General features: G+C 36.5%; 2 protein-coding genes across 3 annotated transcripts; both read right to left on the bottom strand.

The window, feature by feature from the left end:
- Positions 1-445: 445 nt before the first annotated feature.
- rx2 (retinal homeobox gene 2) lies at positions 446-7,527 on the bottom strand. Its single transcript, XM_030160804.1, has 4 exons — positions 7,306-7,527; positions 6,055-6,511; positions 2,384-2,634; positions 446-1,248 (listed from the first exon to the last, which is right to left on the bottom strand). The coding sequence occupies exons 2-4, from the start codon at positions 6,335-6,337 to the stop codon at positions 811-813; spliced, it is 972 nt and encodes a 323-aa protein (XP_030016664.1). The 5' UTR covers positions 6,338-6,511; positions 7,306-7,527; the 3' UTR covers positions 446-810.
- Positions 7,528-13,617: 6,090 nt separating this feature from the next.
- cplx4c (complexin 4c) lies at positions 13,618-22,424 on the bottom strand. 2 transcript variants are annotated; one of them, XM_030160805.1, is made up of 3 exons: positions 22,100-22,424; positions 16,030-16,117; positions 13,618-14,034 (listed from the first exon to the last, which is right to left on the bottom strand). In XM_030160805.1, the coding sequence occupies exons 1-3, from the start codon at positions 22,264-22,266 to the stop codon at positions 13,816-13,818; spliced, it is 474 nt and encodes a 157-aa protein (XP_030016665.1). In that variant the 5' UTR covers positions 22,267-22,424; the 3' UTR covers positions 13,618-13,815. The 2 variants fall into 2 exon arrangements, with proteins under 2 accessions (XP_030016665.1, XP_030016666.1); XM_030160806.1 differs by having other exon boundaries at positions 22,111-22,217.
- Between the last annotated feature and the right edge of the window lie 1,575 nt (positions 22,425-23,999).

Below are 23,999 nucleotides of genomic sequence, written 5' to 3'. Positions count from 1 at the left end.
TATAATGTTCAGTAAACAAGACAAAGACAAATACAGCCAAACAGAAGTGTGTATATGTATGTTTATGAACTAGATACCAGCAAATGCTTTGAAAGCAAAACATTCATCAGAGTTTTCATCAATCCTAATGACAAATGTATCAATTCAGAAGTGCAGTAAAATCTTACACTTAGGTGTGCAGACCCAGAACTACACTTATTACTTTGTATTTCATATCCATCCTACTACTGAGACAGCCACAGTGAGAAATTGTGTATTAAAAAAGCAGCTTCTACTGGCCATACAGCTTTGTTGCATGTCACTCTCCATGCTCTTCAGCCCTTGTTTCCAGTCCAGTTTCAGAAAAGGAGAAAAGTGGAACAAATGGGTAAATGAATGTGTAATGTGTCATTTAAAAAATGAAACACATTTTCTTAGATTTTTAGTTACAATCAAGACATTCATGTATAGAGCTCTGTCTTCATTTAAAGAGTTCTGTTCCCAAACACTAGAAGCTAAACCAAAAATAAATGTCCATTTAGAATGTCCCAACAAAGATGTGCATTCCACAGGAGTAAGTGTTCATGGCTAAAATAACTGCCCATCACAGATTTCATTTTGTTCAGTTTCCCTCAGGGTTAAAACATTATTGTTTGAGTTCAAAGTAAAAATCTAATACGCTGTTCCACCAAGTGCTTATTAGTGCCAGTGAAAAAGTTTAACCTGACATACCAATGAAGAGATGACACCAGAAGAAAATCAACAATCAATGAAGAAAAAATCTGTAAACATTCACTGGAGCTGCTAAAAATCATCTCATCAGATGTCGTGTCACATGTGTTGCCAGGTTTTATCCATTGACTGAATGTGCTCTTTGGCCTTCATCCTGAGCACTGCAATGCTGGAACTCCTATCATCCTCCATCGGGTATTTGTCGTTGAAGTTTGGGGGGCACTGGTAGGGCGGAGGGCCCATGGGCTGCATCCCTTGGACCATGCCGGGTGGGGTATTCAGAAAGGTGTGACTGGGATAGGTTGGCTGCAAGCTCTGTGAGGAGCCCATAAACCCTGGAATGGTATGCATGGGCGTGGCACTGGAGATGGGAGACGTGAGCCAGGGATCCAGAGGCATTGGGTTGGCCACCGGTCCCACAGCAGGGGGTATTGGAGGTCGATTGAAAGACAGCATGGGTGAATCGTGGAGCTTCATAGTACTGGTGTCCATCTTCTCTTGGCGTCTCCATTTGGCTCTTCGGTTCTGAAACCAGACCTGAACACAGAATATTACAATCAGGCTTTAGCAACACAGGGGTGACCCATTTCACATCTCAGTGCAAAAACATCTGTACCTTCACAGGTTCATGTTTCTGTATTGTTAAATACATTTGAGGTGGTCAGTTTTGGTTTGGCACTGCAATTTTACAAGGACACCACTGAATGAACATTCCATGTGCTGTTATCATCACCTACCTATAATGGCGGTTTGACGTACTGATAGTTGCCAGGCTTTCATCTGTCCTGAGCATGCTCTTACTGCTCTCACTGCTTTTTAAAAAAAATTCATTTATTTATTTCCTATTCCACTTGTTTTTCATCTTTGTCTCTTTTCTTCTTTTGTTTACTAGTGAACTTTATTTTTTTTAATTAGTAGTTGATTTCCCTATACTGGTCCCTAGTCTGAACCATCCAAAAACAGTATAGATGAACCAAACCCTGTTCAGTGTGATGCAAATAGACAACAGGCTCTCTCTAACTCTTTGGTCCACACCATAGTGCTGGGGAGGTTTCATGCCTATAAATGAAAGTTTGGATCAAATCGAAAGGTCCTGACCAAATGAGGTGGTTATGTAAGAATCCCAACACACTTTGGTCTAAAAGTTTTTCTACATTTATTCTTAACATTTGCTTTTTTTCTGGCATCTTTGAATCCTTAAAGTAAACCGTTTTTAGGACATATCCTGTTTTTTTCTTGGTTTATAAACTCCTGTTGCTTTGGAATTTGGATGGACAGAAACAGAGACTTTTGGGGAAAAAATTACTCAGACACCAGTCATTTCACTGCCAGTTCATTGCTTGAGTGGGTCTGCGTGGGTCTTATCAGTAACTACAAATCCTTCTTGATTCGTCATTCCCTGTCACATGATCCACCTTGACTTCCTGCTCTCATTCCAACATGGATACCTAATTAAAGATTATTCTGATGTTGTCTCTGTTTAGTTCTGTATTTAATCTCCACACTTCTGATTATGTTTACAGGAGGTGAGATATCATTCAGAAAATTTGTAACAATTTTGATGGTCAGTCATGGTATCAGTCCAATCTGGAAGCTGCTTGGTTTTTGACATACAGTATGTTACATTAAAAATGCCTCTAATATATCTGAGTCACTATATAGTCACCCTTACCTGAACTCGAACTTCAGGCAAATTGACTTTCATTGCCAGTTCTTCACGACTATAGACATCAGGGTAGTGGGACTTCTCGAAGGCTCGCTCCAACTCATGGAGCTGATACGTGGTGAAGGTGGTTCGGTTCCTTCTGTGCTTCTTTTTAGCATGCTGCTCCTCCTTCATTGTTTCTGGTGACCCTTCGGTAGTATTGGCCCCTTGGTTGCTCATTTCTGCGTCACACTTGTCATTGGTGAAAAGGTCTGATTCTACAAAGAACATGTAAAGGAAATCACAGTAAGATTTGTAGTATTGTAAATCTATGAAATTTTTCGTCTATTGGGGATGAAAGAAGCCAGACAAGAATTTTCTGAAATTCCTCTTTAGAGGAATTTTTTGTGTGCAGCAAAGTCTGAAATAACTTTTAATTAGCAAAATAAAGATGCACATTGCAACTACATTTCATATTGCAATGCTTGCATCTTTCCAAATCTAAATTGTGCCACACCAAAGACACCAGGAACAAACTTGAACTTTAAAAAGACAACATTTTAACCGCAAACATTTCAGTAAGTTGTCAGTTGTTTATGAGCACTGGGTTTCTGCTGCAGTCTAAAGTGAACCTTTAGTAGTAGTGTAGTAGCAAGTCCCTGGTAGTAGTTGTAAAACTGGTTGAATATGACAGCGTAAGGTAGAAAATAAGGCAAGGATTACTTCTGAAACCTGATTAAGTCATGGTGTGACCAATGAAACAAATGTTTCACCAACCTTTGAAAGTAGTGCAAAATTAACCATCAATCACTATTACAGTTTAACCCCACTTTAAGAACCTGCATAGTTTGTACTCTAAGATGGATTAAATTTAGTTCTGTGCAGTTCAGTTCTTGGGGGGCTTTAACTTTTAAAATGTTTTTTTCTTGGTTGGCCATGTGTTGAAGAGAGGAGCTAAACAGGAAGATTGAAAAAACTGTCAAACATGGGCTAAAACAGTCTCATAGTTACTGTAATACTTTTCTTTCTTTTTTCTTTCTTTTTTTTTCTTCCTGTGGAATGATTCATTATTTTTAATTTTTTTCTGATTTCTCTCAAAGGAGGAGCTGTGGTATTTCTCTATCTAGTAAGAAATATCTGGTAAAAGTTAGCTAGAGCTAACTTTTAAGCTAGCTAGCAAGATTGTGATGCTTTCTTAAGGAATGTGGCAAAAAGTTGCTAAGCCAAACCTTAACAAGTTCCCATCTTTTCAGTTATTTATTGTTATCTATTGATTAGGCATATATTAAAAGTATTACAACTGTCTTTTACATCTTTGATGCTGGGTTTAGTAACTTGATATAAGCTAATTTATACAACAGCACTATCATGTACCTTTCATTTATTCAAAATAAACCTAGTTTTCTGGATACAGTGTAGTCTAAAAAACAATGATTAATGATTGAGTGATGATTTCCTTTATTGTATCCTGTTTTAATCAGAAATTAATTACATTGTTACTGTTGTTAGATCACCAATATTTGACTTAAACAATGCATTGCAAAACTTAATACTTGACAGTGAATGTCACAATTGTGCAATTTTCCCAGTCCTTAAGTTTATACTGTCTTATGGTCTCTCCTCACTATTACATTTAAGGTGGAGTTGGTCAATGGCAAATCACAACAATTACCATATGATTCTGCAAGGAAAACTTTTCTTACTAACCCAAAAAGTGAAAACATTTTTCATGAAGAACTTACATCCACTATATACTGTTTGTTGTCCAATTTTAACACCAGTCACGTAAAAATTGTTTTGTTTGTGATATTTCTGACCATTAAAAACAGCAAATGGAGCATTTTAGTCTTATCAAAAAGTGAAATCTTTACTCTTAATGATAAAAAGAGCTTAATGACTGATGCGCCTTATACTAGTGAACCCCGGGGGTTTGATGAGTCCAACTGACATATCTGTCACTGAATTCTTCCCTTGTAGTAATCCCATAGTAACAGATGTGACCAGTTAAACCTGTGAGTCTCCGCCTCTTCTAATCTCACGAGGAACTTCATCTTGCTTCTACAAGACAAGTAAACAGTCGTAGTCTAGACTGCATCTTTCAAAGAATCAGCTGTCAAGCAAAAAGAGCAACTATGGAATTATTAAACAGTATGATTTTGCAGATCTCAATGTCGTCTTGAAATAATGAGTAAAGCATGACTATTTTAAATGAGGAAGTGACAGTATTAGTTTTTTCTTAAACTACCACTACTAATCCCGTACCAGTGTTAAGAGATATAAATTGTAATCCATGTAATATCAGTCCTGTGTAAAGGGACCTAAAAGTCTTTTTAATCTACAGAAACGCCAATGGTCTAAAGGTAAACAGATAAAGCATAAAATAACAGTATTTATGTGCATGTCTTGCAGATATACAGTACGGAAGATATTATATTCTCATGTAATTTCCTCTTTGCGATCTGAAGATGGCACTTACTAAAAGTCGTTGGTTTTTGTGGGCATTTTTTCTCTTTCCTTTACTGGAGATTTATCATGTTAACTTATCACCAAATGTTGCGTTGTACACCAAATATAACTTTCAGCTGTCAATTTACATTCATAATATGTCTTAATAATAAGTCTTTATTTTTATGCAAAATTTTTTCAATAAAATATATTAAGTGTTAACCATGTTAATTGCTATTATGTACATTGTATACCATATGTTATCACTTGAAATTAACAATTTTACATATAAATGATAGTAACAAAATGTTGTAGATGTATGTTGAGATTCATTAACATATATATATATATATATATTTTATGCTTGATTTTTCAACAAATATATTTATTTTTAACAATGCTGTCGCCATTAATTAAATTACACAGGAAGTGGTCGTGCTTATGGAAACTGAAAAAAAAAAAAACCCAGCAACAACAAACATGTTATGACTGTATATTAACAGCTGAAAGGTATGTTTGGCATACAACGTAACAGAAGCATTTGGTGATAAGTTAACCTGATGAATCTCCAGTAAAGGTAAAAGAAAAAAATGCTCACGAAAACCCACAAAAACTCATGACTTTTAGTATGTGCCGCTAAAGATGTGGGTGAGACAATCTAGTTGTCCCAAGAAGAAAAACACACCAGAACATCCATTTCTGGACAACCCGAAGCTAGGGTTGGAGTTGTAACAGGAAAAGTGTAAGCCTAATATGCATCGCACATCATTTGACATGTTTAACATGTGGCTGAAACACCACCAAAATAATATCAGTTAAAACATGGCTCAAAGGTAACCCTTCCTCTGACTTGCTGCTGACTTGGTGGATTTTAAAGTTTTATATTTATTAATTTTGGCTGTCTTCCATGTCATAATGTCCATGACACTTCTTAAGGCTTGGTTTTGAGACTGAAGATAGATCTCTAACAGGAGAAGGACAAGAGTGGAAAAAGTTATTGATTATTAGCCACACCTGTATTGTATTATTTTATTCTCTTTTCAAAAGTAAGATTAAGGTCTGAAAAAGAAATCACTCCTGTGGTGTTGTGGTCAGCTGTACTACGATACCTCACTCTCCTTTCAGGCATTGGAAAACCTCATGATAATATGTGATTATTATATTCAGTATTCAGTCGCCTAAGAAACTGTGTAATAGTCAAACATGAGATTAAGACCGTTTTTGTGCCTCACAAAAACTCTGAACTAACTCACCATGGTAGGACGAATGCTGAGCGCTGTCACCCAGTTCTGGAAGGTGCGCATAAGGGTCAGTCGAACCCTGTTTCTCAGGATGCTGTTGGTTTTGCACGCTGGTTTTTTGGCTTGCGTCATCTCCTACTGAATGGAGCAGAGGGCCCTGCTCTTTAGTGAATCCCAATATGACATCAATGCTGTGGACCCTTCCTCCACTGCTCGACCCAGCGCCTTTTGCCATATCATAGTTGTCCAGGCAACCATCATCCACTATTCCCAGTGTATCCATTGACAAATGCATCCGAAAACTTCGGAGACACTTTGCTTCCTCCCTCCCAGAAAAAAAAATACTTCCAAAGGAGACAAGGCAACGTCTTTGATGCTGTTTTACAGAACTGTTGTTCTGCTTCACATGTAAGTAGAACAGGATTATGTGAAGACGTATCCTTTAGATGTTTCCACAGAATTTTGTCATCTGCAAAGGAGTTGATTTGACAAAAATTAAACACAGTAAAGCAGTCTTATACTGGGAAAGACATTTAACTTTATAACGAGCATATGACACATTTTTATGGATCTGCAATGTTAAATCCAGATCCTTGTCATGACTTGAAAAGAAACATCACCAATAAAAGTTGTAATATATAGCTTTAGAGCTAAAAATAAATAAATAAATAAATAAATAAATAAATAAAATAACAACTGCATGACGACCAAGTAGGAAAAGTCAACTTTGATCATAAATGTGAGCATCAGGATCCTTGTGGGTGCAATTGCGAGGCAAATATCTGGTAAGGAAGAAATCTGTATTTGAATGAATGACAATACAACCCAGCTTTCTCAATAATAAGTAACACAGACTTCTGAGGTTGAAAAATCTTGAAACAGTTAATATTCCAAGACAAGAATATCATGTCATTCTGAAATACTTTTACTTGAACTTATACGAAAACCTAGAGGTGATTTTATGATCATTCCCAAAGCTGTATTTCCCATTACCAAAGACAGCGTCATCATGAGTCATCAGTTCAGGGCAGCATTTCAACAACAATATAAGACCGAGAATGATAATTATGCCCGTGATAAATGTAGAATTTAATTTGAGACGGATATTTGATTTGAAATCTTCCAAAGAAACAAAAAGAAACTGAGTTGGACAATATCCTTAACCTCTCACTGAAAAAAAAACTAATTAATGAGCCTCATGTACTAGTACAAAGAAATTTCTGACTTGGTGGGAAATAGAGCAAATAATGGAAATAGTCATACCTTCCTTATGGTTCCTATCACAGGTTCCATGGCGCGCTTGGTGTCTCCATAGTCCACAAGTAGACAAATGACACTAACGATATCTACTGGCCAGACTTGTTGCTCCCTGATAAGTCCTTGAAATCCCCTGCAGACAAGTGAGCAAAGGACCTGCTGCTCAGGTCCTGGTGAACAAAGAACATATAGGTATGCCTTTCTGCCTTGATAAATCTATCCTTAACCACACAGGACACAGAGGCTCGCAGCAGAATAGTCATAAAAACCAAAGGGTTTAAGAGCTTTATTAATTGGAATCCTTCCCCTTTAAGAATGACTGACAGTTGTTTTCTGGTCAAGTAATTGCTCCAAATGTGTCCTGCATTCAGACCACAGAGGGAGGCCATTGCTAATGAAGCCTCGACAAAACTTTCTTTCAAAAATTCTATTGTCTGAAAGATAATGGCTTGTACTGAGAGTTTTCACTAATCCCTTCATTATAGACAATGTAAGGGAGAAAAGACACAGGGATGGACTTTTAACTCGAATGGCTACACACTGTAAAGACTTGTATTCATGAAACTACCCCTTAATTCTCTGCAAGCACCACTGTGTTTGAACCAGCAGGCCTCAGTCATAAGAGTTTTTTGTGTATTTTAGAGGTTTTCTAACATACGGTGTAGTATTAATGAGTTACTATAAACTGAATACAACTCAGGAGATCCAGTGTAAAGAAATTAGTCAGCATTTAGTCAGCTATGTTATTATTTTAAGCCAAAGTTTAATAAATTACACACACCTAATTTTCATACTAAAAATATCACACTAAAAATATCAGCCATCAGTCAACCAACCAGCCTTACAACAGTTATTAACATTTTATGTTTTTGTTGACCAGAGGATAGCACAAATACTGTACAATGTAGGTGACAATTCTGTAATGAGGTAATATTCTTGTTAAAAGATAAAAGAAATATGAACATAGAGTAATATAAAAACAAAGGGTAAGGACAAGCACAAAAAGTGCAAATGCATTTCAATACAAGGAGGTACAATCTTGACTTAAAAATGTGGGAAATGAGGTTAGGGGTATTGGGAGCATTTTTATCCTGAGGCCTGCGAGTTTCTCCTCGGCCAGCTGGCACAACCAAAGCTGTGGAAGCTATAGTAGGTGTGCAAGATCAATCCTATCCTTAATGAGCCTAAAGACTTCACTAGAGATTTCCTCTGACCTCACTCCTCCTACTGCATCTGAAGATATATTTAGTAGTTCTTTGCATGGCCAACATAAAATCCAACATGACATAGTGTTACACAGCCTATTTTTTTATGGTTTGAAATGCAAAGCAACTGTCAGTAAAGAAACACATTTTCAATTTTCAATTCAGTTTATTTATTTGAACGGGACAGTGACCATTAATGAGCAAACATGTTTTCATATGAATGTAAATGCTCCAGATTGTAGCCAAAGGCTAGTTAATTTTTGAAGTGGTACCAGATTAAAAACTTTTTTTTTTCTGTCTTGTCTTATCAACCCCTTCATTTATATTATGACCTCCTTATCTTCCATCCAACCTCCTCCCATCAACCTGTTTATTCTACAACATCTGTTCTAATAACTAAAGGCTTCCATTCCCAAACTTAGGTTTGGGACCCAAAATGGGCCATGGAGCTGTTTGTATTTGTATAAACAGTAGTATGAAATGGGAATTGATGACAAACAAGCACACACAATCAAAATAAATAAATAAATAAATAAAAATCTGGAAATAATGTAGATGTTGTAACAAGATAAAATGAAGATGTGTTTGTGTTTTTTTCTTGTCAGTTACACATATATTGCTTGTTTGAATTGACTATTGCAGTTCTGTGTGATTGCCAGGTATATTTATTCAACACTGTGAAGCGCTCAGAATAAATGTAGACATAAAAGCATTTCATAATGCTTTATTTTACCTATAGTGTTATAATGATGCAATATTTTTTTAATATTTCCATATTTTTGTGTTATTGTGGTGGTCTTGAAATGTACAACATGAATTTCAATACATAAACAAATTACATTTGATATTAAATGTCTCCCTGGCTCCATCCATATATATACACCATCTTCTGGTCATCACTAAGACTCAGTTTCACATTTGCAGGATTTGCCTTCACCTAAGCAGATGACAACTTAAATGCCAACAACTTAAAACCCATCTGGATAGACTTGGCTGCACTACCCAGTGCTTTGGACACAACAGAATGGCTGTACCTTAAGTGGCTTTGGGTAACCACCTATTCTTAGTTGTCAGAGTCATTTTCCAAGAAAGCACAGACCACAAAGCACATTACTTTTGCCTGTGAGCTGTGAGTCTTGAAAAGATAAGTGAACAAAGAACTTGAAGATAACTCACTGCTAACAGGGATTTGTTAGGAAGCAGACTGCAGTTGCAGTCATGATGACGAAACAAAATACGGTATGTTGATGTCTGATGTCTTACTCACAGCCTTTTACATAGAGGGGCATGATAAAATTTTCTATTTTGACATTATAGTGATGCATATATTTATATCTTATCTGTACAGTTTTGGACACATTGATAACACACTCACCTCAACTAAAGCACCCAAGACCCCCGAAGACCTTGGGAAATCCCCAAGTTTGCGCTTATATAAAAAGACCCCACATTAAAAGACAGCAGTGATATTATGTTAGGTGATTTAAAAAAAACAAAAACAAAAACAGAATGTGTACAGACCAGTACTATTATGAATTATGAATTGAATAATGAATCATAGTGTAGTGACCAAATGTATCAAAATTAAAACCGGAATTTTGCCTTTATAAACATCTGAATTTCAAGATGCTTTGTGACTCTATCAAAGCTCCAGGAATGAGCCTTGTGGAACACCTTTTGCATTTTGGACAAACTAAAGTATGAGATTTCAAAAACCATCACACAACTGAGACTGTTTTATAACATGCAACTTAATCATATTCCACATCATGAAGCCTGTTTTTTTAAGTAGTGCATGCTCTTTGTATGACATGCCTTTGAAAGCTCAACGCAGCTTTTGTTCATATCATAAATCAATAAGAATGTCATTTGACAGCAATCATGCTTTTCTCTAAAATCAAACTGATGTATGGTTTGAAAGATTAAAGTTGCCAGTTTTCAATTGATTTGTGTATTTATGCTTGGAAAGATATTTTAGACTGTGCCCTATAATTGTTGGGGTCACATAAACAGTCCTCCATCCTGCTGAAACAGAGACACATATATTACATAGCTGAGTGCAACTGGAGCAGCAAACTTAAAAAGTAGAAACTAAAGGAACACACTGGTGCTGTGACAAAAACAATTTGTGATGATGAGATTATCATAATCAATATTTTTTGCTCTAAAGTTGGAAGGTTTGAACATGTTTGTGGAAGCTGTTGTTGAATTTCAGTCATCTATGTGCAGAGACAAAAAAAAAAGGCTGTATTTAAATCATATGAGGTTAATGTTTGGTGTTTATGCACCACATGTTGTCATTCAGTTCACTGTCAATATATCCTTTTTTTTTTTTTTTTTTTTTTTTTTTACCACCCAAACAATATATATAGATATATCAACTGATCCATGACCGTCATTGCATGATGTCTGCCCCACACAACATAATTGGTTTAAACCTTCATTTACAGTGTAGAGCTTAAGGAAAATCAACCTTGTTGTTGAAATGAAATGTTTGCATTCACAGTGGAAGTATTCTTTACATAAACAGCTGTCATATGAACATGAATATGAAATAAATGCCCCTGGTATGTAAAGACCTTAAGTTTGTCTTCAGGGATCAAAATCTTCAAATCTACACCTCAGAATGCATTAGCAAAATGAAGCTTTGGCCTTAAATGAAGTGGTTTGGTTATAGTCATGTGACCAGTCCACTCTTTTCTGTAGGGAATAGTTTAATGTCCTTATACATGTTGAAGGGACCCAGCAGTTACAAGAGCCCTGGAAACAACACACTCAAATGAAATGTGACCAACTGTTTTTGTTAATGATACTGACATGGAATGAAAGTGAGAGTGAGGAGCTAAATAGCAGCAAGAGAGTGATGGAAGAGAAGGAAGACATAATCTGCACCCTGTCCACCACACACTGGACAGACAGCAGAGCACCTTCACTAACAGACTGTTACAGCTCCACTATCCAATGGACAGACACAGGAAATTCCATTCCACTTCATAATAACTCACCTCCATCTGATGTTGAAGCTACTGGTCATAAATGTATTTACAATTAAATGTTATTTTGCCTTTCGTAACAGAGACCTTTTACACATTCTACTGCGCTGTGCCTGGAAATGTATCCTGGCCTTATGGATTACTGATAAAGCCCCCACTCTGAAGCAGTGGAAACAAACTGTGTGTAGTATTATTCCCTTTGAAGCTTTCTCTACAGCATTGAAGGATAAACCCTTTTCATTTTTCCAGACCTGGGATCCAATTCTTGACTACATGGGTGCCTCTGCACCTCGCAGGATGAAATCAGGGCTTATTGATCTGGCCTGGGAAAAACATGTAGAGCTATAATTTGATATGATATCTGTCTCTTTTTGACCTCCTTGAACTCTTGTGCTTTTTTTTTTTGTTGTTTGTTTGTTTTTCTCCTCTCTAGGGTTTAATTGTCTGTATGCTATGTATTGTTGTTAGTCCTGTGTTTTACATTGTCCTTGTCACACCTGCAATGCTAAAAAAAAGTTCAATAAAAATATGTTTGGAAAAAAAATATTTTGCACCTTCTCATACTGAACATTACAGTTCACTTTACACCTTACAGTTTTATTATGGCACACATTACAGTTAATTATCCTGTTTTTTAGTTAAAATTAATGTTTGATAAATATAGTACATCTGTCTGTCTGTCTATCTATCTATCTATCTATCTATCTATCTATCTATCTATCTATCTATCTATCTATCTATCTATCTATCTATCTATCTATCTATCTATCTATCTATCTATCTATCTATCTATCTATCTATCTATCTATCTATCTATCTCATTTCTCCATTAATGGCTAATATTCATATTAGACCTGCAAAAGCTCCTAATATCACCCAAGTCGTAGGCAAGAGAAATTGATAATCATTTCATCACATTAATATATCAAAGCTCTCCCTCTTTACTTATTTTCCCATTATCCTAATTGAGTGTAAATTGGTTAAGAGGGCAGCATGGCTATCAAGCTCCTTAGTTTTATCAGATGACAATTTAAGCTCATGAGATCCTATTAGGAGCTAAGCAGCTAATGTTTGAAGGCGCTGTGTCAGCTTACAGGGTAAAAGGGGGTTGGGGAAAAGCAGGGGGATGACAGGAAGAGGATGGAAAGGAAGGGTGAAACACTCAGGTTAAACTAGTGGCGAGTCACATGATCAACTGGTGCCAAATTGTGAGCAAACGCTGGCTGTCCTTTCTCTGACAGCCATGCCTGAGTGGCATCTTATGCATGATGTGTCCTTATGTCTTAGTCTTTATAGTTAAAACTGAAAACTACTTTGACAAGTTTGGAAATCACAGCTAAATGAATTCATGAATACATACAATATTTTCTTCAATTAATACCAAGTAAATGAATGTCAAATAAGAGACAGGCAGGTACCAAGGTAAACATGTAAAGCCTTTAAAGCGGTAAAGACTTTAATCCTAGATTAAAGAATGTCTCCCATGCTTTCATTCATTTGTATTTGCTTATTGGGACAGACTATTATAAGTGTACACCATGGTAAACTGCAACAATAAGTACGGTATCATCTTGTTATTGGTGTCAGTTAGTTAAATTTGTGTCTTTACTTTTTCCATATATTTAAGTTGTGTCAGTGAGGAAAAAAATATTTTGGGCCAAACATATACTTTATCTTTTAATCTTTTTGTGTGTTACTATTGTGAAATTGGGGTTTCTTTCCATCCACTCATCCAGATTAGGGTTTTGGACCTGTTGGTAATTCTTTCCACAACTAAAATCTAGCTTTACCTCCAAAGCCCCAGAGGTCCTTGAACTCGTAGAGTAAGCATATGTAGGTGTTGACCAGTCATCACACAAAAAGCAGTACTTATTTCAAAAACTGTATTTATTTTGTTGACAGTTGAACTGCTTTTAAGTGACGCTATGTAAGATTTTTACATTAATTAAACAGCTTGAAAATAATTGTGATGGTTAAATGGCTTATTAGGGGGAGAATGGAAGTGCTCTGCCTTCCCATTAGGGTCTCTAATGCCTCTAGGTCTAACTATTAGGTCTCAAATAGTTCTGCTTTAAGATACAAATAAAACATAAAGCATATTTTAAAAAAACAAAAAAACAAAAAACAAGCATTTCTTTTATTAATAAAGGGAGTAACTCCTAATATGTTAATAAGAGAAGAGCAGTGAAGACCTCCTCATGGCCACATTAAATTCATCACCTTAAAAAGCAGAAAGATCAGCCTACTCCACTCCCTCTCCATGTTACCAATTTATCAAAGGCCTGGGAGTGGTGCAGGAGTATTTTTTACAATCAAAATCACATTAGAATGCACTTCTCCTCTGCAGTGTGCTTCATCTCTGTCATTGTGGTCTGGGCTTTAGTTTTAAGAGCATCCACGTCCATGTTCTGAAGTTTCTTCAGGAATGAATCGTTGACCTCCTCTTCTTCCGCATCTTCATCCACCATTTTTGCCAGTTCCTCTGGCACATCAATATCATCTCCAGCCATCTCAACTGTTGCAGTGTCTTGAGCATTCTGTGGTAAAAGATGAGCAGAGGTGAGCTGTTACCTCCAGACTGTCCGTCCGTCCGTCTGCCCATCCATCCATCCATCCATCCATCCATCCATCCATCCATCCATCCATCCATCCATCCATCTATCTATCTATCTATCTATCTATCTATCTATCTATCTATCTATCTATCTATCTATCTATCTATCTATCTATCTATCTATCTATCTATCTATCTATCTATCTATCTATCTATCTATCTAATTTATTCAATGAACACAAGCTTAAAAGACAAAAATGAGGGGAAGGTTGGTTCGTTAGGTTAAGTGCAAATTTAATTGGATCCAGTTTAATATCAAATGGCAGAAGAAGAAAACATTCAAGTGTTTAAGACCCAGTGTTTTTAATTGTAGTAAGATACAGGATACTCAAGACAAAAACAGACTGGAGTACAGTTTCTGTGGACAATGCACTACTCACCCTACCTCTTACAGTTTTTCTTAGTTGCTTTGGTACATTTCTCAGATCAGAATTTAAATTCTCAAAACTACTTGTTCAATCTTCACATCATTGTGTCACATGTGCACATAAAAAAAACAGTTTCTCATTTCTTTGAGCAAGTTGCAAATACTTTGATACATCCATATAAATGATTTTATACAATACTCTGTTGTTTCCTACATTATCATGGACTTGTCATTCTGATGGCACTGACGTGTTGATTGACACAGATATTTACTTTTGAGGGATGAACTAAGGATTTTTGAGCAAAAGACTGGCTTTTGCAGGTAATCCATGGTGTTTTGCAATTTGTATGAATTGTTTTGAGAAATCCACTTACTGTTTTGTAAATGTCGAGGATGATTTGAGAAATGTACCAAAGCAACTAAGAAAAACTGTAACTCATGCACCTTGTTTTTTTTTTTTATTTTACCATGTATATATCCTTTATTACCTTGTATATATCCTCTATATGTTGTATATTTGTCTTCTATCTGTGGTACAATGTTGGCTTTTTGTATATTCTAGTATTTCTTTGTACTTTTGTACATTGTCAGTATTTCTCAGTATTTATTTTCAGTATGGTGTATTATATCCGACAGTTTTATGATGTTTTATAACAATAAGGAAGTCACAAACCAGAGCTACTCTTCAGCATGTGTTTATTTTAGCCATTCGGCATTTTCATAAGACATCACAACATGCGGTTCTCCCATCATACATTGCCCTTGTAGTTACGGCCAGCAGTAATGTCCGAAATACATAACAATGTGTTCTTGTGGCTGACGACCTGACATGTCAGACCAACACAACAATGGTGGTCAGCAAAACCCAGCAGAGACTGCACTTCTTGAGAATGCTCAGGAAGTTTCACCTGCAAGTAAACCTGATCGAAATTTTTTATCGTTCCACAGTGGAGAGTGTGCTAACATACGACATTACAGTCTGGTATGCCGGCTTCACTGTAAAGGACAGGACAGCTCTGCAGGGAGTCATAAAGAGAATCATCAGCCACCCCCTGCCCTCCCTGGAGGACATTGCGGGGTCTCAGGGCCTCAACAGGGCAAAGAAGATTCTCCATGACCTCTCCCACCTTGGTCACAGCCTTTTTGATCTGCTTTCCTCCGGCCACCAGGATCTTGATCAATAATATGTGCAATATATGAATGATGTGTGGGTGACAGAGAGTTTATAGTTTTCCAATATGCTGTATTTTATTGTTTTTACACTGTGTGTTTTTATATTTATTATTTTTACATTTATTGCTATTTTATCTGTTGCACTTTGGTGAGGGCATCCTCAACCAATTTTGTTGTAACTTGGAGTACAATGACAGTAAAGCCTATTCTCATTCTCATAATTTTGGTTTGATAGTTTTATATGTAGTCTATTCTTGTGACAGTGACAATAAAGACCTATTGTATTCTATTCTATTCTAAGTATCAGTCTGTCTTAAAAATGAAGGTAGTCAAATGAGGTGTCATCATAACTGTGTAGACAGTGACTAGACTCCTTACTTCTGGAAGTCGGTATTTATCTCTAAGTGCCACTCTTAGATTGGCTCTCTCGGCCTTCTTGGTGGCAAAGTCCTGGTCTCGCTGAATCCTGCAAAAGCACAGATAATATATATCAATGCAGTGCAACATAGAAAACGAACAAGATTTCAAGTTTAGTCTTCCAGGAAACCATAGACAGGTTCTTATGGTAGTGTCTTACAAGGTCAAGGGTGGGCAGAGGAGCAGATGGCTCTAAATTGGCTTCCCTCAAAGGTTGAGGGCTTTTTCCTCAGTTACTGCACTCAAGTAATGTTATTAGGCAGGGAAAACATTTGACAACAAACAATCAGTTGCACCATACTGCAATACATTATCTTATTAGTCTAATTACCAGGCACACTAAACCACAATAATTGGCCTAAGCAAACTGTAATAACCATTATCACCACTGAAAGTCATTGAAGTCATTATGCATATTAGACTGTGTGAATATGGGTCAGTGAGTCCCAAGTCTCAGCTATTCAATAAAAAAACGAACAAAAAAAAAAAAAAATCAAGAGCCACATTTTGAGTTCACAAGGAAATATACTTTTTTTGTTAAGGTTTTGTTGACTTCTTTAGTGGCTATGTAGTCTTGTATTTATAAATTTATTTTGGGAATTGTCTTTTAGAGTATTTGTTGATAATGTTTAGACTGATGGATTAGTTACTGATTAAAGGGAAGGGATAGAAACCATCTTCTAGATGTGTGAGAGAATGAGACCACCACCAATAAAGTCTTTGGCTGTGTCTTGGTCAGTGCTTCACTCTCTCAACTTTGTCATTCTTAGGGCTCCATAATATTATTTTCTGAAATAGAAAAGAAAACCAAAACTATATAACAGCGACTTCAGTGTTCTGATTGTGAATGAACTTCTTTATTACCAAGGGTGATCATGAGCAGAGTCCTATAGAAATGAGCAAGTTAAAATATCTAAAAGAGGAAAACACAAGACACAAGTTCTCTACTTGCAACCTATTAGACACTGAACTGTTAACAGATAGTCTATGTTTGGCCAGTTTTACTGTTACTATTACTATTGAATTATTACTGAAAGTAATTTAGATTGTGCATTTCAATCATGAGGTCCAAAAAACTATATTTTTATCTACAACTGTGATCCAGCAGTGATATTATGAATTGCATGATTGCCATGATCATGGTCACTAATTATCATTAAGCAGCACCAAAATGTAGATGATAATTGCTTGTAATTACAAAGTAAATTGGATTGTAACATATGTTTACATCTCTCCATACTTATGAATAGTTCGTACCCAGATGTCAAGTTGTTGGCTGTGGCTTAAGAATATTGGTTGAAAAGGATACATATCAGCATCCACAGCACTAAACTAGCCTGAGCTGTAGAACCACTACACTCCTCTATCACAGGATATCAACAGAATCATGAGGACAACTGATGACTGGAAATGAAAGGGTCTGATGATTGATGCTAAGTGTCTAAAACTTTGCGTATGGCCTGCTAAGCCAGTGGGGCATTAATGAAGTGTGTTTCCACCCATTCAAACCTTGAAAAAATGATTCAGATACTAAGACATAAAAACAAATTTTTTTGGAAGTAGTAGTCCAGAAATCCACCATGTAGTCCATCTTTATATACAGCCTTTAGAAGTGGGGAGGAGTTGGTGGTATTTGATAACCAGTTACACATAAATCAGTTTGTATGTCTTTGGACAAATAGATTTCTTATCTACTTAGAGAAGTGACGTGAATTAGAACATGTGCTTGTAAGTAGGGCAAGTGAAAGAAAACACTGAATCCTGACCTTACAGGGTTCAATACAGGGTCAGCAAGGTTTTGCTGTCTTAACCACAGAACAGGCCTAAATTATGGGCTGAAATATCCAGATTTACTATGTATGTTTGAGCAGGAAATGAGCTCAGCGTCACTTGCTGAATTACCTGTACCTGCAGTCGTCATACGTGCTTCATATGGATGGAAGACCTGATATGACCTGTTCTATTTAAGGGTGGTCTGCTTTCTTGTAAGAAGATTAGCCCCATTTGCTGTAGCTTGGTGCCAGTTCTCTCATTCACCTAATAGCCCTCTACTATTGTGCCGTCATCTAGAAGATCTCATTTATTTCGTTTGTCCATCTTCAGGCCATCCAGTAGTATATCATCCAACTGCTACTTAGATTCATGAGGCTGCATAAACATGATACAGGTTCCATACAAAATAATCAGTTAATGCATGGTCAAAATGTACAGCACATAGAAAAGACTAATGCCAAGGCATGAGCATCGAAGTGTTCAGATGTGTGCACTCAACCATAGTTTTCAATATAGTTACTCACAGACATAAATGCATTTGTCACTGAGAATATAAGAGTCCTGTTCCACAATACTGTCCCCTCTTTCGGAGTCAGTCACATTATGTACTTTAGGTCTTAAGTAGCCTATGCGGATAGTAAACATTCAAAAATACTGAATACAAAGCTTTGAGTTTTTGTAAACTTTATATTTGGGTTGAAATGGGTTAAATTACAAATGTATTATGCAATTAGTTCTGCACACCAATAAAAAAAAAGCCCATTGTTGCATCAGAATTAATTAGCTACTGTTAGCTGCTAATACCACTTACCAGCTAGTTAGTTATAATAGTACTATATTGAATAAAAAAATAATAATAATAATAAAAAAAGGGAGTATTTCTAAATTTCTTGCACCTGTTAGTCAAGCACAATGTTCACTTCTACCAGTTTATAGTGACGGAAAGTCTGATTCTTTTTACTAAGTCAAACTTTTGGTTTGTTCATCTGATGTGAATTAATTCTGGATTGATTTATTTGATTCACCAATGTGTTGGTGGTGCTAAACTGCCAAGTGTATGCCTAATCCACTACGCCACTTGACAAGCCACTTGTCAATTGTATTTAGTATGCTTTTGACTTTTTATCTATCTATCTGTCTGTCTGTCTGTCCGTCCGTCCGTCCGTCTACTTTGTGTTGCTTAAAACAACTTTGTTTAATTTTATTTTATTGGTGTGCTTTCTTTCTGTTCTGTCTTCTTACAGTAGGGGTATCTAGTCTTGTTCAGCAGTTCAATAGACTCATGGATTCATGAAGGGATTCAGCGAGTCACTGATTTGTGAATGATTCAGCAATTCATGAATGATTCAGAATCCATTCAGCGACTCAGACACTCTCAGATAGCGGTTGACTACCTCGGCTTCATCCGTTGCTGGCAACTAGTCTCGTGACAAAATATTAGCAAACTGCTGTTGAATCGATTCAGTTACCTTTGCAAATCGATTCAACTCATTCACTTAAATGAATCAATTCTTTTGAAGGATTCCTTCGCGAATCGCCCATCACTACTAGTTTAACTTAATGCGTTCAACATATAATGCAACCATTATGTCTTTTTCAGTGAAACTGTCAGTTGTAGAAACTAACATTTATGACAAGATGTTTCTGTGAATTGGCTTAAGAGTCTGTTTTAGACCAGCTCTAAGGCCCTGTCCATATGAAGATGGTTTTAGTCGTATCTGCAAAAGTTTCAGATAGGCCTTTCATCCACATGAAACCAGCGTTTTCAGTCACTGAAACTGCAACTTTTTGAAATCAGGTCCAAGAGTGGATAAATTTGAAAACACCAGTACAACAGAACTGCAACTTTTGTAAAACAATGATGTCATAGCCCCATCTCTCTAACCTTTCACCCGGAAGAAGCAAGACGCCACTTCACAACAACAACAACTATGGCGGACTACAGAGTAGTACTCATGCTACAACAGCTTATTGGAAATACTGAATCAAAATCTTTGGCTACTCTTTCATTACAATGAGCAACAAACAACCATGGCTAACAATATTCACTACATGCTCTTGAATCTACCTGGGAGAGGGGCAACCAGGAGGAAATATTGGATCAGACCCAGTAGAATCAAGCAAGCTTTATGCGCATGCTCCATGTCTTCTCCTCCATTATTTGTGAGAGCATTACAATGCCACATACAGGCCTGGCATTTGTACTACTTCATTTTCAGTAGTTTTCAGTGGTTTTATGTGGACGCATGTGTTTCCTGAAACAACTCCATTTTTACCAAGCACTTTTTTGAAAACAACAAAGTAAAAGATCGGATAGGAAAAGATGTGGTTTCATGTGGACATGGCCTAAATGTCATGAGATAACATTTGTTATGATGTGATGCTATATAAATAAAATTTGATTCATTCATTTGATTGAAACGCTAATGAGTTGTCAATGAAAATGCGATCTGACCAATAGAATGAAGCATTTTTAGACTCAGTTTTATAGCTTTTATATTTTTGTGCATGCTTAATGAAACTCTCAACTTAAATATTACATACCTATTTTTATTATTTCCATCCAATTTTTTTTTCCAGAAGCTAAGGATAAGCAGCAGGGTCTTTTTTGTGCAAATCCCTTTTTTATTTTATAGACTTGATTAAACGTAAAATGTGTAGTAGGACCTTATTGATCCACTTACACCAGCTGAATTAAACAAATGATTAACACTTGTCATGTTGGCTGCAAACTCTGACAGTCAACACAACACATTTAACATCATTAGAATTTTCGTTTTAACCTAATTGAAGACACTTAATGTGTCAGCAGTACTTGAGATTGTAAGGTGATTAAATAATTATGGCTGTAAAGTGCATTCACCAGGAGATGTGTTTAATAGTGGCTTCTTGAAGCAAAGCTCTGATGGGTTATTACACACAGAGCTTAATCTACTTCTCTGTCTAATTTGAGCTCCACGCAAATAAACCTTCACCTAAAGCTAGCTTGTAAGCCCTGTTAGCATCCGCTGATGTCATACATGCATTTGACTACACGCACACAACTTTAATGGTCTCATCCACACCCACACATGGTTATAAATGTACTGTTGTCGTCTTTCAAAAGTGATGCATGGCAACACCACAAACACAATAAGAAGACGTGGTAAAAGTGTACACATTCTTTATTCAAGTAGAAGTAAAGACGCTGCTAAAAGTAGATGTGCCATGCCATTTTCATTCTGTTGTGTCTTTTACAATATTTTTATTTTATGTGTATTTTGTACTTTTGTTCTTCTGTATTGTTTTCATCTTTCTGGGTCTTTTTACTACTTGATCATCTTGTTATATTTGTCATCTCTGATGTGCACCAGTGGACACAACATGGAATCACCTTTTTTGTGTTACAGTGCACAATGTTGCAAAAAAAAAAAAAAATATATATATATATATTATTAATAATAATAATAATAATAATAATAATAATCTTAAAGTGAGCAGTTGAAAGTTAAAGGAGTAGAAAGTACATATCTATCTATCTATCTATCTATCTATCTATCTATCTATCTATCTATCTATCTATCTATCTATCTATCTATCTATCTATCTATCTATCTATCTATCTATCTATCTATCTATCTATAACTTTATAGATGGATGTCATTTTTTGGAAAGTGTGTGGAAAACATCAAGTCCACTATATATGTAAATGTATAGTAAACACACACACACACACACCATATAGATAACTGCTAATAGACTGAAGTAATAATGAATTAATTGAGTTTATAGACAGGTAACATTCATTATATATCCCGTTATTATGTATTTTTGTTGATGATTGTCTAGATTTTTTGGGTCATTTGTTCATTGTGTTCATGGAAAGGATTCTACAAACTAGTACCTGATAAATTGGGACCTCAGAATGTAAGGCTATTAAATTTGGCTTTTTATAGCTTATGTATTGAAAGCCAAATCTCAGTACTACTTATCACAGCAGTTAATCCCTGCCCAATGGTCATGTACATCCTAATTTTCATTTCACAATCATGTAGCAATTTTTTTTAAGCAATTCAGTAGAAAACATCCTTACTCCAAGTTTACCTTTTCATAAAACACAATTGGAATTCAGGATCTCTTGTGCTTCCAGTAACACAGTAACACACGCCACACATGTCAAGCAGCATCTCCTCTTGATCTTACCTGATGCAATATGCCAGTCTGAATTTTTTGGGGCTCTATAATTAGCCTTGCAAAAGTTATGGCTACGGACACTCACTTCTCTTCCACCAGCTGTTTCTGGTACTCCTCGAACTCCTCCCTGGACATGCCTTTGGATTCTGGCGTTTCTTTCCCAGTTCCTCCTTTGTCTTCACCACCATCACCACCACCTCCGGTAAAATTCTTCAACTTATCACCCAACATTTGATTCATAAGGAAGGCCATCGATCAGTTGAGATAGATGTTGTTCAGTGTCGACCAAGGAAGGGATAAGGGAAACGTATTGTCGAAATGTAGAAATTATGAACAACTGCTTGCAGTATATACTTCCCAAACTGAAACCTTGGCTATTGTGTGTCAGGGATGATTAGACTGTATCAATAACTTGTGGCTGGAGTAAAACCGCTAAAGAGCTTATCTGATAATTGGCAGCCACACACAATAGTGTGTCAACCTTGTTTACACAATGCAACAGGGTAGAGCCTGGATATGTAGGTCAGTATCCTCTACCTCTCTATATCATACAAATCACTGTAGCTCTAGAGAAAGTTAAAGACAGCTGCTTTACCATTTATAAGACTGTGTTGAAGTGAAATCAACGGTCATTTAGAGCTTCTTGTTGTGGAAAAGGATAAGTAGCAAAAGGTACAGTGTTTTCAGACCTTGAATAATACGGAGAAATAAAGTGTATACCCTGATTTAAACAACACAATATGGATGTTTAAACTTAGGAAGAGTTCTCAAGAATAGAATAGAATAGAATAGGCTTTATTATCATTACACCATTTGTGCAACGAAATTGCAAATCAGTACTATGTAAAATTACTGGACAGCTGAATTTTGATTTTGCATCTTGGCATGTTCTCCATCACACTCCTAGTGCTAAAATGCAGGCAGTTCACCTTTATCTGCACATCTTCCTCTTTATCACTTTCTAAAGGTTTTCAGTGGTGTTCAGATTGTTTGTTGACATTGACATTAGTTTATCCATTTGTAAACTAACGGTAGATGTAGATGTGTTGAAGCACATGAGTTGAAGCAACTCAGGAGTGAGCAGACCTAAGAGATATATAACTCTACTGACAACAGTCCTCTACAAAGAAATCAGTGCACAGGCAGTTATGATGTATGTAGGCAACCAAAACAGTCATGCTGCCTTCAGGTGCTATGGGAATTACAGTAAGTACTACTTACAAACTCAAAAATTTGACATGAATGCCCTCTCACATTGTATTTTCTACTGGAGAACTGAGAAAAAATTTTGATTGATGAGCTGCCGAGACACGGTGGTGCAGTGGTTAGCACTCGTGCCTCACCTGGGTTCGATTCCAACACCAGTCGATGGGGGGTGGGACCTTTCTGTGTGGAGTTTGCATGTTCTCCCTGTGTCTGCGTGGGTTCTCTCCAGGTACTCCGGCTTCCTCCCACCATCCAAAGACATGCACTAATAGGTTAATTGGTTAATCTAAATTGCCCATAGGTGTGAGTGTGAGAGTGATTGTTTGTCTCTATATGTTCAGCCCTGCGATGAACTGGCAACTTGTCCAGGGTGTACCCTGCCTTCGCCCCTATGTAGCTGGGATAGGCTCCAAGCGACCCCCATGACCCTAGTGAGGATAAAGCGGGTTCAGAAAATGAATGAATGAGCTCCCGAGATGAAAATAACCTCTGACCTTTTCAAGATGGTAGAGAGCAAGGAGGGATTTGTTGCAAATAATAAACAATTCTTTTATTAACATTCTGCTTCTGTTAGCTGATGATTTTACACATTTATAGCATACACAATTTGCAAAACAAAAACAAAAAAAATCCAAAAGAAATCCTTTATCAGATGAATTAACTTGTCCAATACTGTTTAACCCAAGTAGCAGGTCACAATAAATTGTATGTCAGCCATTTTTCATTTCACTACAACTACAAAAGCACTTGAACACAATGCAATTTCATAATTCACAAGT

This window comes from Sphaeramia orbicularis, chromosome 17, assembly GCF_902148855.1.
Source record: "Sphaeramia orbicularis chromosome 17, fSphaOr1.1, whole genome shotgun sequence".
Taxonomy (NCBI): Eukaryota; Metazoa; Chordata; class Actinopteri; order Kurtiformes; family Apogonidae; genus Sphaeramia; species Sphaeramia orbicularis.
Note: the sequence above shows the minus strand (reverse complement) of the source record. Positions and strands in the feature narration are given on the sequence as shown.